Source organism: Carassius carassius, chromosome 30, assembly GCF_963082965.1.
Source record: "Carassius carassius chromosome 30, fCarCar2.1, whole genome shotgun sequence".
Taxonomy (NCBI): Eukaryota; Metazoa; Chordata; class Actinopteri; order Cypriniformes; family Cyprinidae; genus Carassius; species Carassius carassius.
In genome coordinates this window covers 1,393,447-1,409,604 of record NC_081784.1, presented here as the reverse complement: position 1 = coordinate 1,409,604, position 16,158 = coordinate 1,393,447, and the positions used below count along the sequence as shown (strand labels likewise).

At 36.9% G+C, this 16,158-nt stretch overlaps 1 protein-coding gene across 6 annotated transcripts in view; it reads right to left on the bottom strand.

Annotated features, from left to right (window-relative positions):
* The window catches only part of LOC132110378 (lysosomal-trafficking regulator-like), an 89,920-nt gene that overhangs the window by 20,469 nt on the left and 53,293 nt on the right, over positions 1-16,158 (bottom strand). For 4 of the 6 annotated variants that reach the window (XM_059516934.1, XM_059516929.1, XM_059516928.1 and 1 more), the window contains exons 16-32: positions 15,712-15,902; positions 14,337-14,585; positions 13,250-13,423; positions 12,123-12,272; positions 11,897-12,034; positions 11,430-11,628; positions 10,832-10,939; positions 9,738-10,332; positions 8,312-8,492; positions 5,596-5,765; positions 4,601-4,831; positions 4,349-4,515; positions 4,112-4,264; positions 3,033-3,194; positions 1,978-2,169; positions 1,576-1,760; positions 644-853 (exon numbers count right to left, since the gene is read on the bottom strand). In XM_059516934.1, coding sequence (XP_059372917.1) covers positions 644-853; positions 1,576-1,760; positions 1,978-2,169; positions 3,033-3,194; positions 4,112-4,264; positions 4,349-4,515; positions 4,601-4,831; positions 5,596-5,765; positions 8,312-8,492; positions 9,738-10,332; positions 10,832-10,939; positions 11,430-11,628; positions 11,897-12,034; positions 12,123-12,272; positions 13,250-13,423; positions 14,337-14,585; positions 15,712-15,902 — 3,455 coding nt within the window. The remainder of the gene's footprint in view (positions 1-643; positions 854-1,575; positions 1,761-1,977; positions 2,170-3,032; positions 3,195-4,111; positions 4,265-4,348; positions 4,516-4,600; positions 4,832-5,595; positions 5,766-8,311; positions 8,493-9,737; positions 10,333-10,831; positions 10,940-11,429; positions 11,629-11,896; positions 12,035-12,122; positions 12,273-13,249; positions 13,424-14,336; positions 14,586-15,711; positions 15,903-16,158) is intronic. The other 2 variants (XM_059516930.1, XM_059516931.1) reach the window with 1 other exon arrangement.

The window sequence follows — 16,158 nt, the reverse complement described above, 5'->3', positions numbered from 1 at the left end:
TTGCAACAATTGGCATTTACGGGTGCAAAGTTTCACCACTATTTTTGATAAAGTACTGTAATTAAAATATACATGTATTATTTTTGTCTTCATTTATTTTTTTTCAGTCTTCATGCTGTACATTTTGCTGTACAGAAAAAAGGTCTCAAATTTATTTCAAAAACTTGTTCCAGAAGTGTTTTGTGTGACTATTTTGTCCATTTTGTGTTTTTCCATTTATCCCTTTAGCAAGCTGTGGCCATAAATAAAATAAAAAACGCTATTAGCAGCTACTGTCATGTGTAGTTTAATCAAAGTGAGGTGTTTGATAATTGATTTATGCAAATGTTGCAGTTCTGTTGTGCTGTGGCTCTGAGGGTTAATGGTGTTTTCAGTGCCAGTCTGCAGTGTAATGGAGGAAGGACGGCACTGCTGCTATGGAAACAGTGTCATGAAAATGTTTCTGTGGGTTATTTACTGTATGTCAGAAGCAGAGCAGTGAAATGTCATGGTCTTCCTCCCAACAGAGGAAACGTGCATGTGAGCCGGGCTTTGATTGGATACACAAATCTGATCAGCAAATAACCAAAGCAAAATGTCACACCATCTCTGGTCGGCATGTAAAAACAAAAAGCCTTTTCTGTCAACATATCAGCGCCCTCACCTCGAGGCCAGGACTCAGGCTCTCTCTGAGGATCTCCGAGTAGCTCTGCTCATGGACGAACTCTAGCGCCTCCTTCCTGTCCTCCAGAGGAACTGCGGGGCTGAGCGTGTGCACCAGCATGCGGCCGATCTGGACCCTGAACGTGTCACGGCAGGAGCAGAGGATTCGCTTCCACTGCTGGCGAGGAGCGCCACCACGACCCGTGATGCCCTGAGGAGATGACAAAAAACACTAGTAAGTCACCGCAGGGCCTGTGCCAGACACAGTCTTAAAGAATCAACAGAAGGAAGTAACTTTAACATATAATTATGCATTTATCTTATTAGCACCGATCAGGATTTTTGGAGCCAAATCACTGATCACAGGAAGCAGTGTCTGCTGAAATGATCACTGATACCTATCTTTTTTTAGAAGCCTTTTTATCATGTAGATTTATTTTAAGAGGTGATCAGGATTTTTACAGACAATGTTTTTTTTTTACATTTTTCAAAAATAAATAATTATCTCATTTAAATGTTTAATCACGCAGTGCATTTTTGTTTTTACAATGGGGCAACAGCTGATCAATAGCTTACACACCATTGTGTTTTGTTTGTGTGTTTTGTATGAAATGCTTACAAATGTTATGCTGCAAAAAAATTGCCCTTTGGGCTTATAATAAACTGTGAAAATTACACACAGCACAAGCCTGAATGTATGTGAGGTGGCCTTATGTGTGTGTGATCAAATTAATCAATTAATCATTCATACTCTAATATATTTGCTGAGAAAGGTCCCCAAATGAAGACCGTTCAAAGATAACCGTGTCATCGATTGTTGATATAAAGTTAAACATTTGATTTATCTGACATAATGTGCACTGCATCAAAAAATAAAACTTGTAACAAAAAAAAAAAAAAAGGTAATTTGATGCCATGCTGATGTCTACTTACCAAGCCGATCTTTATGCCCTCCATCATTAGTTTGAGAATATCTTTCCGGAAGCTCTTCATGTTTCCCGGTGGGATCGGGGTGGAGTCGTTCTCATCAGTCGTCTGCTCACCAGATAACGGCACAGACATCGAGTGATCAGGAGACTCAGGAAAGTTCAGGAAGTCAAAGAAATCATGTTTGATGTCTGGGGATTAATGACAAACTGTTAGTGTGGAACAAATGTACCGTATTCAGTCTGCATGGATTGATTCTTGTTATCACTTACAAAAAAGTACAATGGTAGACTGCATATACTTTAAGAATTATGTAATTTGCATTCAAGTGTTTAGTAATAATTGCTCACAGTGGATCATAATGTTTAGGAGCAGATATTATTCACAGATTTGATGTGTGTCTTGTACCTTGATAGATGAGTCTGTTAACAGCCAGAACCACGAGTCTCTGCAGTCTCTGGACCAGCTCCGTCTCGCTGGCTCTGATGGGGTTTTCTTGACTCATCCTCCGCTGCATCATCTCGTTAAGTTCATCACTGGCCACCAAGCGCATTCGTGTCAGCAGCGAGTCTGATGGGGCCACCGTGAACCACCTGCGACCTGATAAAAACACGCATGTAGTGAACACAACAACATGCTTACTGAACTAAAGGAACGGTGTGTGTAAATAACAGAGCATCATAAATCACACAAATACACAGAGATTGACAGACAGACAGAGAGATGCAGGTATTAACATCCACCTTAAGTGATGATTAAGAGGTTAGCCTAGGAAGTTTGTCATTTACACCTGAAATGCAACATGCACCCTACTACTTTTCTTTTAAATTAGTCACTTCAGCTCAAAAAAAGCTGTATTTATTTGATAAAAATACAGTAAAATTGCAATGACTTAAAATGACTGTATTCTGTTGTAACATATGTTAAGATGTAATTTATTCCTATGATGCAAAGCTGTATTTTCAGCATCACATGATCTTCAGAAATCATTTTAATATGCTGATTTGCTGCTCAAGAAACATTTCTGATTATCATCAATGTTGAACACAGTTGTGCTGCACAATATTTTTGTGGAAACTGTGATGCATTTTATCTTTCAGGATTCTTTGATAAAGTTAAAAAGAACAGCATTTATTTGAAATAGAAATGTTTTGGAACATTATAAATCTTTTGATCAATTTAATGAATCCTTGCTGAATCAAAGCATCCATTTTTTTTCAAAAAAGGATGATGTTAATGTCAGGTGTAACTGAGAGAGAATGTGAATGATTATTCAACAGGCAGAGTTGCAGGAAGAGTCTTAAGAGTCCTGGAGCAACTCTGAGTTCATTGAGGATAGTCCAGGACACTGAGTGGATGAGCACCAGACACGCTTTAATCACTTCACTGCACGCGCTCAACATCCCTGAGAGAGCCAGGATGTTGTGGCCTGTTTTGTTGTTGCGGATGGGGTCGATGGCTACCTGTGTCTGAGGGGAACATGTAGGAGTTTGCTCCGGTAGGGGAGGGGAGGGGGGAATCCTGGGACAGGAAACTGAACGAGGAGGGCAGAGGAATCAGTCCGTACGAGCAGTAGTGCTGCCGGGGAATACGGGGAATTATGGAGTCTTTCAGCCCCATTGAACCTTGGGAGTGTGAGGGGAGGTGATAACACAACAGAAACACATGAACGGTGAAGTGAAACATCCAGGGCTGATGGGTAAGACAAGATGAATGAGATGTAACACAGAAATATGGATTTACCAATACAATTCTGTCCTAAAAAGTGTGTGAGTTACGGGTAAAAGAAATGTATTTTACATTACAATTTCAAACAAATCTAACTACCGGTAATAGATGTAAAATATTACATATAATAAAAAATAATCAGCATAATTTAATGTATAAATTTACCTGGATAGAAAAGGTGTAGCAATTTAGTTTAAATGGTAATACTTCTTAATTAAAAAAATATGTATTTTGATCATTTATTTAATTTCCAAAGTTTTTCCCATAATAAAAATTATGGATTTTTTTTTTTTTTTTTTTTTTATGTGCTGCTTCCGGGTCAAAACGGACCCGAATTAAACATTAACTTATTTCGAAACAGTAATGTTAATGTTTTTTGATGGTTTTAGTTAAAAAATATATAATGAATATAATGAAACTATAATAACAAATAAATATAATAAAATAAATAATAAAGGATAAATGTAACAACAAATACAACAAGTCCTAAAATAACTAAAACATTTAAAAATGAACAGAAACTAAATAGACATTTATATAGCTAAAAAAATCCACAACAAAATTGCTAAAACTAAAGTTAAAATTGAAACAGAAAATACAATAAGAAAAACAAATTCAAATACTAATTCAAAATATGTATACAAACTATAATAGTATTAACTATAATAGATACTAAAATGACACTACTAAAATAAAGTAAATGATGACCAAAGTTTAATTTCAGGATAAGCTATGCATTTAAAGGCATTTCAATAACCCGAACCATCACATAAATGAGACAAACACAACTCCATTGAGCTCTAAAGCTTCTCACCTGAGATGCTTTTGCGTTTCTGCTGTAGAGCATGATGCGGTGAAGTGGGCATGTGAACATAGCTGCTAGATTTCTGAGGGTCCTGATTGGCCGTGATCTTAATGAAATCGATGGCTGTCTGGACCACGCGGAACTGCAGTGCTGTGGCCATTTCTGAAACAACAACAGAGAATTTCCTATTTCGTTTGAATGTAAAGTCACATATCATTACCATATAAAAGTATTAGTTTTCTTTACCCTGTGTCCGCCGAACTTTGCTGGTCTGCATGTAGCCCAACAGGGTGATCAGGTCTTCAATGATGCGGAAGTACTGAGATCCCGAGGAGCTGCAGGAGTGGATGGTGACGGCCACCAGCAGCTGCTGAATGTCACACACCACCAGCTTGTAGTCGTCCGGAGGAATCCTACAGGGCAAAAACACCATGTAGACTGGCCAGCTACAATTTCAAAGGAGTTTCCCCATCGCTGATGTTAAATATGGTACATTACCCATTCTCCAGGCCGTTGAGGGTGGACAGTGTGTTGAAGAGCACGTAGAGCAGGCCATGGTCCAGCAGGATGTCGGTCAGCTTCGGGCAGGCGTTGAGCAGCTGCAGCAGCAGACACAGGCTGTTGTGGATGAGTGAGTTCTCATACAGAGAGTTCTCCAGCAGACCCAGCACAGGGATGATACAGCGCTTCCTGAACGGGGAGATGTTCTCCATGTCCTCCAGATCCAGACTGAGACGAGAGGGAACAGTGGCTGTCATTAACAAGGAAGCTGCTGGGTTCATTTAGTAGAAATAAAGCAAGTTTCATGTAGCAGTAATCTTGCAGGAGATTCTTGAATGGGTTTCTTCGTTACAATAAATATTCAGCAACATTTAACCATTAAGAATCTTAGAAGAAAAAAACAAACACTTTTGTCTATGTGCCTTAAAAAAAAAAAACATAGAAAATGTTATATATATAATGAATTATAATTATATTTTTTAATATTTAATTATTTTATATATTTGACTATTAATACTAATATTTATTTTCAGGTTAGTTTTAGTTAATGTTTTAGTAAACTTGTTTTTTGTTTTTGTTATTAAAAATGTTTATTTAGTTTTTTATCTATTTAAAACTTCAACTTAAAAAAAATTAATTAGAAATGTTGTAAACTAAATCAAAATTAAGTTTAAGTTTTTTATATTATAAATAAAATAAGTAAACACACACAGACATACACATATATACATGCATACACACACACACACACACATACATACATTATTATATTCTAATAATAACATATATTTATGTATGATTATTATATATTATTTATTAAAAATATATTTTATAATATATAACAATAATAATGTTATAATATAACATCTGATAAAACATTCTAATATATTTTTTATACAAATAATAACATTTTCAATTTAATTATGCAAATGAATAAAATACAATAAACATTTATAGCTGGCTGTAGGCACTCATGGTCATGTCAAACTCACTCTTCCTCAAGTCCGACCGGTCGTCCGAACAGCATTTCCAGGAAACACTCCAGCAGACCCTGAGAGCCCTGGTGCAGGTACAGCTGATTGGCCAGCAGCGAAAACCCATGATTCTTCAGGAACTTCTCCTTCTGCTCTTTCTGAGCGCGGCTGAAGTAGGCATCCAGCAGCTACAAAAATATATGTACATGTTTGTGTATCCATGCATGTATGTGATTAGACATAAAAATAATAAACAAAACCCATTACTCAATCTTCTATCAATCAGCTATTTTCATATCAGCTTAAATAAACTAACCAAAGCAGCAGATGCGTAATGGAGGAACAGTGAAAGGCCAGTCATTTTACAGTCCTAAAGGAAATAGTCTATCTTATATTTTCATAATTTGTCCATAAACAAGTTTACTCAAATTGTTTTTTAATTCTTAGAAATTTCAAGGACAAAATGTAAAAACTGGGCTTCAGTGCGAGTGTGATGATCCTAATGATTAACAGTGTGAAATATAAAAATGTAACAATTTTAATATATATATTATTTACATTATCGAATAGGGGCTTATCTTCAAAAACAACTGATCATGAATTTATATTAGAGCCCGACCGATATATCGGCCGGCCGATATTATCGGCCGATATAAGCTAATTGCATTTAAATCGGCATCGGCATTTATAACGGCCGATGAAACATGAGAAACAGAGTCTCATGCTTCACTCATGTTATGAGTGTTGCATAGTGTGCCCACCAGAGGGAGCTCTGCAGCTCCAGAGTTAACAACAGCGCCAGAAGTCCACTACAGAAGAAAGCGATCAACTGTTTTGACGGTGAGTCTGTCGTTCGTCATGTGAAATGATTGTAGATTTAGTTCATACCCTGTATATAAAAACTGTATGGTAGTTCTAGCTAACGGTCCTATCATTATTACTTCTAAATATTCTGTAACATCACTTACAGCCGCTAATGCATTGCTATATTAGATTAACCACAAAGCTAATACCATGTTTATCAGTGGAAGAGCGCGAACGTTAATAGGAGGTCAAACTATAACGTTAGCGTTTAACTTATTCTTATTCTATTGCGGTGTGTTTCCCACATAATGACCGCGTAATTGGGCCTTTCACACAGTACGCGGTATGCACGGCGCTTGCCGCTGGGCTCAGCGTTGCCCTTCAGATACAACGCGATTTGCGCTGCGCTATGGCGTAGGCGGAGTTTTAAAAACGTTTAGCGGGAGCTTCTGATGTCCTTCTGATGAGAATTAAGAGAGAAGCAAGGAAGAAGAGGCTACCCTCAGGTCCAGAGAACAATTTGGTGAATTCAGGCTGGTTACGTTACTCTAACGCTAATAGCTTCCTTTTTAGCAGGCCCCTTAAATGCTTGCTATTAACTTGTTTGAAGGTGGTTCTTCTTAAAATTGACAGCGGTGTGTTCATGACACTAACGTTAACCATTCAACTTCGAATTGATTCCGTAATCTTCCGGTAATAGTAGGCAAGACGATGTTTTGATTCAGACTGCACAAAGAGAAGAGGAGAAGATATACGGGTCTGTTGTGAATGTGTCTGTGAGAGCAAATATAGTGTAGTTACAGTAACTACAGTAGGTGCGTCAGAAATGATTAAACCAGAGGGGACATGTAAATAAATGTGAGCTGAACTAGCGCTTTTTTTTTTTTACATAGTTTCAAAGCAGCTTTACAGACATAACAGGAAAATGTTGAAATAATATTGTTAAATATAAGTAGGTAATACCTATTGCTTGACAAATAAAAAATATATATATATTTCTCATTTTTGCTTATGTAGGAGATCCCAGTTTATTATTATTATAATTCTAATGATGACATGAGTAATGATACATGGTGATATTATTAATACACATGCTTATTCTTTCTCTTGTCTCTCTTTCTGCCTACAGATGGCTGAAAAAGGTGAATGCTGTAGCAGCAAAGTGTGGGACTACTTCTGCAAATACTTTAACTTTAGTATTATAATTTATTTACAGTACACACACAGACTGTTAAAACCAGCTTCAACTGGAAGAAAGTAAAAGTGTTAAATGTTTAAAACCAGACTGTTTTTTGATCATTAAAAAATATATACTTTTGATGTGCAATTGTTTATTCATTGAGACTGTAATCTAAGGCTTTTTTTTTAACATAGTCCATTCTGGAAAATGGTTTATACAGCCCACATACATAGAACAGGCAGATATTTTGCTATTGAATGTTGTGTAAGTGCAGTTTATAGGAAATGGGTCTAATATCCAGATTATTTTTAAAATCAAAATATCGGCTTATAAATCGGCTCTTTTCGAGTTAATATCGGCATCGGCCCCCAAAAATCCATATCGGTCGGGCTCTAATTTATATACTCCTAAAAAATAGAAATAAAAATATTCTTGGAATATTAAATTCTATTAAATACATAAAGTGTATAATATATGTGTGAAGTATGTTTCATGTTTACGGATAGAAAGAGATTTTTGTGTGTATGAAGTACATGGGAGTCTAACAGTTTAATTGAAAGTGTGATCTAAAACCAATTAACAAAGCATTTTTAATTGTTTACAAGTATTTTGCATGCAGTTCTCATGAGCTCATGTGGCATATTTCTTTTTTTAATACTTCTGTCATGCTGCAAGACTTTTAAAAAGAACTGGTGAAAAACAGCTATGTTCATCTGTCAACTACCCAAAGACAACTGAATGTGAGCGGACCTTCATGACGCCCTGCTGTATGAGAGGAGAGGAGTGGTTGACCAGGACGAGAAGAGCCTCAGGCTGGATGAGTTTGTCCATCACCTCCTCCAGCATGAGGTCCGGCAGCAGGAGCAGAACTCCTCTCAGAAGATCGTACAGACCACAGCAGATCAGAACCAGACAGTCTTCAGCACTGGACCTGAATGATTCAGAAAACACACACACGATGAAATCTTCACTGTAGAGTGGACAGGCGTCAGATCTTCAGCAGTGACTCAGAGGCTTTTAACCAGCATTTTTAGAGTTTAATAAAGAAAGAAGCAAAGTGTTTCCCAACAAGAGCCCTAATGACAGCTCAGTCACATCTGTAAGGCCGAAATATGGTTTGTGGATTGGAGTTTAGAGTTAAAGTCATTAACTTTTAATGAGTCTAAGTGATTATTCAGTAGATGTGATATATCTTTAGTCCAGGAAAGGCCATGATGAAGTCAGGAGGCAATTACTCAGTAACTGTGGACTGAAAGAGCACATTAAAGACATGACGTAACTTATAAATGAATGCTAATATTATAAGTCATTCATCTCCAAAACTCAGCAGCAGAAATTAGCATAATTAAAGAGTGTTATTTATTCATCACAAAGAATTCAAAAGAGCTCCCTGGATATATTACACACATCTAGAACAACTACACACACACACACACAATGCAATGGATGTGAGAAAGGCTAAGCGATTTTGAGGCGTCTCAATTCACTCTCTAGTTCAGTAGTAAGCACACAACCTAGCTCCATACAAAAACAGTATATGTGCATGAAACCATTTTGCATGATTTTACTGTAAATGCCTAATTTTCTTAAAAAGCATTACGAACCATTTAAAAAGCTTATTTAAATGTTTTTATTAAAAGTTATTATCGTTAGCTAAAACTAAAAACAACAACAAAACACTTTTTGTTACTTACAATATTTTTTTTTCAATATTAAGAATATTTTTTTTTCAGCTTGTTGCAACATGTTTAGTTTGTAAAATAACTAAAACTAAATAAACTACAGTAAATAAATGATATATCATTATAAAGTTAAAGTGAAAAAAGAAAATTAAAAAATGTAATCTAATTCAACATATTAGATGTAGACAAAAAATGAACAAAAACTACAATAGCATACCGGCTATATTAAAATAACTCTGAAGTGTAATAATTTGGCCTTAAGTATTATCAATTAGATTATGAGACATTTTCTTCTTAAATCATCTACTGTGATTAAACCCCACCCACATCTCAACATCCAATCAACACACAATGCACAGAACTGCAGAACATTTTTCAGATATACATCACAATCTACATAAACACATCTCGCTACTTCAGTTTTATCATGTTTAGTATGCAATTTTTACACCTGGTTTTCAACAATATAAGATCATCTGGTATTTTCAGAGTACCTGTCGTTACCGGAGTCCGCCTTGCTGTGTCTGTCATACCCGGGAGAGTAGGTGTAACTTTCCCAATCGTCCGGTGGAGCGGCACGGTCAGCCACGGTGGGCCAGCGAGTGATAGTCAGAGAGCCGTTCTGTGCAGGAAAAGCCAAACCCAGACTAGCCAGGTTACTGTGGCTCCTCTGGAAGGACTGGATTCCCTTCAGGCTGTCTGGTCTGCGTGGCGCTTCCTCGCTGGTCCAATCTAAATGGTCCTCAGAGTCCGGCGGGCTGCCCGCTGAGCCGTCGTGCTCCTCCTCTACGCTGATGGAGGGCGTTCGGTTTCCCGCGATGCTGCCATCCTCATCGCCGCCCGTGTTCTGGGATTCACAAATGGTCTTCGCAGACTCACAGCTGCTAAGGAGCTCGTCTCCTCCTCGCTTCAGGGTCTCCGTGCTGCCCAGGTCCTGCTGGGTACTCAGGGACGTCCCTTCTTCAGGCTCGGAGGTCCCATGGGTCAGACGGGCCGTCAGGGCCGGAGAAGAGTGCGGAGATGGGCCTATACTTGGGGGACACAGTGACAGATCTTCATCTCCATGCTCGAGAGACGAAGCGTGGCGTACTGTGGGACAGAAGAAAAAAAAAAAAAACACAAAATTTAATCAGAATCAACATTTTCAGGTTTGACAATAACGTGATTTTTGTGTTCAGACTTGAAAGTGCACTAAAGCTAAGCAAAAAAAGACATACATTTGAGAAATTGAAACAATAAATGGTATTTCAATCAGCTATTGATGCACTAAACCTTCCTTCTCAAACAAATCCTTAGAGGGAAGCCTAGGCCTGCCTTATAAGCATTAAGATTATATAAACATTAAAATCACAATTTTCTCTAAAGCTGCTTCAAATGAGGCATATAGTGGAACCCACCCACTATATAAATGAATTTGATTTGACTTGACAGGCAGGACAGCTCTGTAATTGATTTGTGTTCGTCAAAGGGCACATGTTTCAAAGCTTAGTAAGGCGCTGTCAGACAAGGACATTTTCAATGAATAATGTGTGTGAAGTGCGACTTTTTTTCTACTTTGACCTTCTCCTGGGTGGCAGTGATGTGTTACCTTCAGCGGGCGTCTCTGTGAAGACGGAGGGAGACAGTGAGAGCACAGAGCTGCTGGAGTGACGTAGATACATCATGGACTGAACCTTCTCCTGGTACAGCTTACCATCTGAGGGAAGAATGTTCTTGTTTGCTATCAAGTCTACACAGGATATGCAGCAAGAATGATTACTAATGAAGAAGAATGAGCTGTAAGTTCGATGCTAGACTACTGCAACCATAAAATAAAAATAAAAGAATGTTAACCTGCTAGTCAGGAATCTCTTGACAAACATAATCTATGCATTTTGTTTCCTTTTGACTGACAAAATACAATCAGTATTGCTATAAATGCTTATAAATATGGTTCAAAACAATATCTGATTTAAATCATAAGGCCAGAAACCAGAAACGTAGTGTTTTAAAGTTTAATCATCACATGAAGCCACATCACAATTCTGGTCTTTCTTTCCCCAAATTTGAGACCTCTCAGAATTAAATCTTTCTGGTACTATTTAAGAATTTGTATGGCCAGAAAATTGATACAACCTAATGTAAGACTCATAAACTATGGCTTTAACTCCTCCTGATCAGACTGGGGTTCTCTGAAGGTTTCTCACCGATGTGCAGAGAGAAGTAGAAGCTGGAGGGCGTGTGGCACACGTAAGTGTTGGTGGGGGGGTGAACGGCCAACAGGAAATTATAGACCAGCCGCAGCAGGTCCAGGTCTGGAGGAGACCCCAAAACCTCCTGGATGATTTTGACAAACGAGAGGCAGACCTCCTGCGGGATGGAGGTCAGGTACTCGTCCCGATGCTCCTGTGAGAATAATAAAGATGACACTTAACTATGATTGCTCTTCTTTCCTGCATTAATTACACTGTGAATAGCACTTGGTTGTGTTTCACACTCTTTCTCTATGATGTTTCTAGTGATGCATTTTTTATTGAAACACCGTAACCTGAAAGTTTTCTTTTAGCAGAAACCGAAAAGTTCAAATTAAATCTGACGGGGTTTTACTGATATTTTCAAGAGCACATTTCAAACTCTAGACCTCGTGTGTTTGTCTGTGGAGTGAACGTCTCACCTGAGGCACCTGGCAGGAGAGCAGGAAGCGATGCACCACCTGCGCCTTGAGAAGCTGTTGTATGTTGAACATCTGTTGAGGATGATGCACCCGGATCAGGATCTCTAAAGCGGTCAGCAGCGTTTCCCACACGCCACACTATCACACACATACAGCCACTACAATAAGCTCTCTTTAGAAATAACCAAACTCTATGGTATGTTCTCCTTCAGATGTGAGTGTGTACCTGTGCTTTGGCCCATATCTTCCAGTCCAGCAGTATTTCAGAAAGCAGTCGGAGATCTTGCAGCACCGCAGTGGATTCAGCATCCAGATGGACCTGACCGTCTTCTCCGATCGTCAGGATTGAGCCGTTGCAGCAGCCGTCCAACAGTGTCTGTCACACAAACACAGACTCATATTTGCTGAGCTGCAGTCTAAAATCAAACTCCAGCAGTTTTCAGAGTATTTTCAGACTCATTAAGCTGATGTATTTCAGAAAACAAGAATATACTGAGAGAGGGACAAAACATTCTTACTGTCAGTCTGCATTAAACCAGATAACCACCAGGGTGTGCTGTTTAGTACAACAACAGCACACGGGCACAGATTTATTAGTTAATTCAAACTAAACTTAAACTATTAAAAAAACAAAAGAAAATGTTACTTGAAATAAAGTTAACTCGGATGAAATATAAAAATTATATATTTTTTAAATTACAAAACAACAAAATTACTACATCTTTAAATACAATTTAAGTGAAAAAAAATCTAAAAATAAAATATAATTAAAAAGTTAGCTAAAATAAAATTTTTAAAAAATCTAATTTTTATTAATTTAAAATTGAAGTAGCCTACTACCACAAAATGTAAAAACTTTATAGATATGTTTTTTTTTATATTACAAAAACAAAACAAAATGAAAGCAAAAAAATGTAAATATAAAATTAAATTAAAACTAATAAATAAAAAAATGCATTTTAAAATATCACTAAAAATAAAAATGACAAAATCAAACAATAAAATTACTAGATTTTAAGATTAAAGTGAAAAAAAAAAATATATATATATAATAAAATTTTTTTAACAAAGATTATAACAGTATATAAATGATATTAAAATAACGAGAGCTGGCTCAGCTGATGTAGTAAATAGAAAAAAAAACCTAATTTTTTTCAGCTAATTTATTGTATTTAGATTGTCTCAAAGGTTTTTTTTTTGTTTTTATTTTTTAAAAGAGGAATGATCATGTTCAACTAAAAGTCATCTTTAGGAAACTTTTACCATATAAAAAGCAGAATAAAATATTATGCTTAATTTCAAATTGTCATTATAAAAATATTGTTAATATATAATGCACAGGCTAAAACTCACCTTCAGAAGGTGGTATCCCACAATGCACTTGGGCTTGATGAGAACCTGGTGAATCATGGAATAGCCGTGGTAACACTCCATCTCGTGAGTGCGATGCTGGTTGTTCTTAACCAGAGACAGCAGCAGCTGCAGCGCCAGAGCTTGAGTTCTCTCACAGTCGCTCAACTCCACCGTCTACGAGAACCAGCAGACAGAGAAACACAGAGTGTGTGAAATACATCACAAAGTGAAGATGAAGTGGTCTATCAATGTGTTTTCATGCTGACAGTCTTAGATCTCAGTGTTATAACACACAGAACAGAGGAAGCCTCAGCTAACAACATTATGATTATTAATAGTGCCTGCAAAACAAACATGATGAGCGCCAAACTCAACTAGATCCATCTGCACTAAATGATTTAATCATTTAATAATTGGTAGTTATTTGGCATCATACCCAAAGGATAAGCATCTGTTGCTTTTTTAATTAGCACTGCTCCTCAATTATTATTTTATTAGTTCACCCCTGTAAACTTGTCATTTTTTTTCAACATAGATGGTTTAGATCATGTGAATATTTATTCGAAAGTATGGAGCAAACTCCACAAATTTCATGATTCTTTGTTAAACAGAAAGTTCAAAAGAGCAGCATTTATTTGAAACATACATTTTTTTGTAGCATTATAAATGCCTTTACTGTCTGTCACTTCTGATCAAGTGAGTGTGTCCTTGCAGAATAAACGTTTTATGTTAAAACAGTAATATTTGCTTCTGTGTTTTTGTTATCATTTTGTTATAAACAGAAAATATGAAAATAAAATAAGATTACAAATATAAACAATTATAATGGTAAATCAGTTCTATTAAAATATCACTGTGTTGTATTGGTATAAATAATATAATAATGTTTTAATAAAAATAAAAAAATACTTGATCATATCTCTGTTTATATGTTGAAACAAATACTGCTTAATTTTTTTTAAAATCCCTCTTGTTTAAAAGCCTCAAAGGGAGTTCGAATAAAAGATCTGGTCAAAATACTTAATCATTGTGTGTTTCCACACGTTCCTGGTCTCTACTAGTGATGAATATTCAGACAAACACATACCCGAGCGAACAGGAAGACAAAGGCGCCGGTGCCTCCGATCTTGTGCAGGACGCTGTGAAGGCCGAGAGCCTGACAGGGCATCATGGTCCTGAGGAAAGGAGGCTCCAGGATGGAGCTCTGGACCTCTTTGGCACTGAAGGGCCGCTGGGAAGCCACCGCTGACTTGACCTGGCCCTTCAGACGGATCACCGGCTCATATATGGTGTAGAGAGACGGTGTGCTGGGGGCATACACCACTGATAAACTCTCCTGCAAAAACACAAATGCACATATGTGTTGAGATACAGGCAAAGGAAATTATTTTTCTACTTCTGTTTGAAATGAAAGTTCAATGTTGGATGCAGGATCTAAAGTAAGTGTGAGAGTTGTAAGTGGAAGCGAGTGGTTTTCCTAAAAGTGAGGTTTAGCTTCACTGCAATCATTTTTTTTATGCTAATTTATTATTTACCCTATAAAACCTACTGTTTCATATTTACTAAGTGAATTCCTAAGCCCTGTAAATAATCAACATGATCAAACCTGTTGCACAAAATCAAGCCTTCTGTCGCCTTTTTGGTAGTCAAGAGTTTTTTAGCAAGTAAAATCTCTTTTAGTAAAATTGTGCAAATGTGCACCTTCAGCTCTTGCTTCATGCGCCTTTTTGTTGTTAAATTTTTATTCATAAAGTAAATGTACAAATAACTTTGATATTGTTAGTAATATTTCCAGATGAACACTTGATTCTTCATCAATTATTTTATCGAAAAATCAGTGCGTCTCAAATCTGATCACCAGGATCTTCTGAGGAGCGTTTATTTGTTCATCTCTCAATCATCATTGGATTGCATTGGGCCTCTGAATTTTCTCTTCATATTCTCACTATATCAGACTACTTGAGCCACAAAACCCTGATGTATAAAGAAACATTTTGGTTTTACATTTTGTCTAAATATTTTCTTAGTTATTTTATTGTTGAATGTTCAAGAAAGTCTTCAATTTCAATTTTTTTTTAACATTCTGACTACTATTTCATATTTCAGGCTGACAGGGTTAATGATTTTGAAGGTTTGTGTTGAAATGGCTTTTTCTGATGGCAGTAATTACTGAGCATGTAATGCATTAGCATATGAACACCTGGAACAGCATGCAGACGCATAAAATCACCGCTAATTAAGATGTCAGTGGGTAAAAGTGCACAGAGAAGGCACTTCAACAAGCAGCAAATTATGTACAAAATGACAAATAATGTTGCCTGCTTTTCAGAGGCATTGAGGGAGATAAACAAGCTTTTGAACCGTGTCACTGCCAGATACATTTGCATAAAAGCCTTCTGGTGAAATATGGGACATTTGGGAAATAATCAAATAAATTCACATTCATAGATGCAGTGGCTTACAATAAGAGGTGCGATGTCCACGTCTGTACTCCTCATGAGGAGCTCTCGTATCTGGTCACACTGAAGACCCTCCTGTGTCACGTACTTGGATAGTGTCCCATGAGGCTTGCCGTACTTGCAGGGCATGATGGAGGTGAGGTCAGGACCGCTGGCATACAGGTAAAAAGCCTCCGCAGTGTCAATTCTGGAGCCTGAAACAACCAATAACTAGTTTATATGTAGGCAAATATCACTGTTTACTACTGTGTACTGTATTGTTGCATATAAATGAAATGATTAAATATCATTCTTCTGTGTTGTTTTAATGAAAATAAAGGGTGGAAAACTTGCATTGATTTATTTAAATCTGTCTTGCATTTTTTTCGTTTTGGATCTAACTTTTATATTTTATTGTATTTTATTTCAGCTTCATTTCAATTTACAAACATGTTTCTAATAGTTGCCATA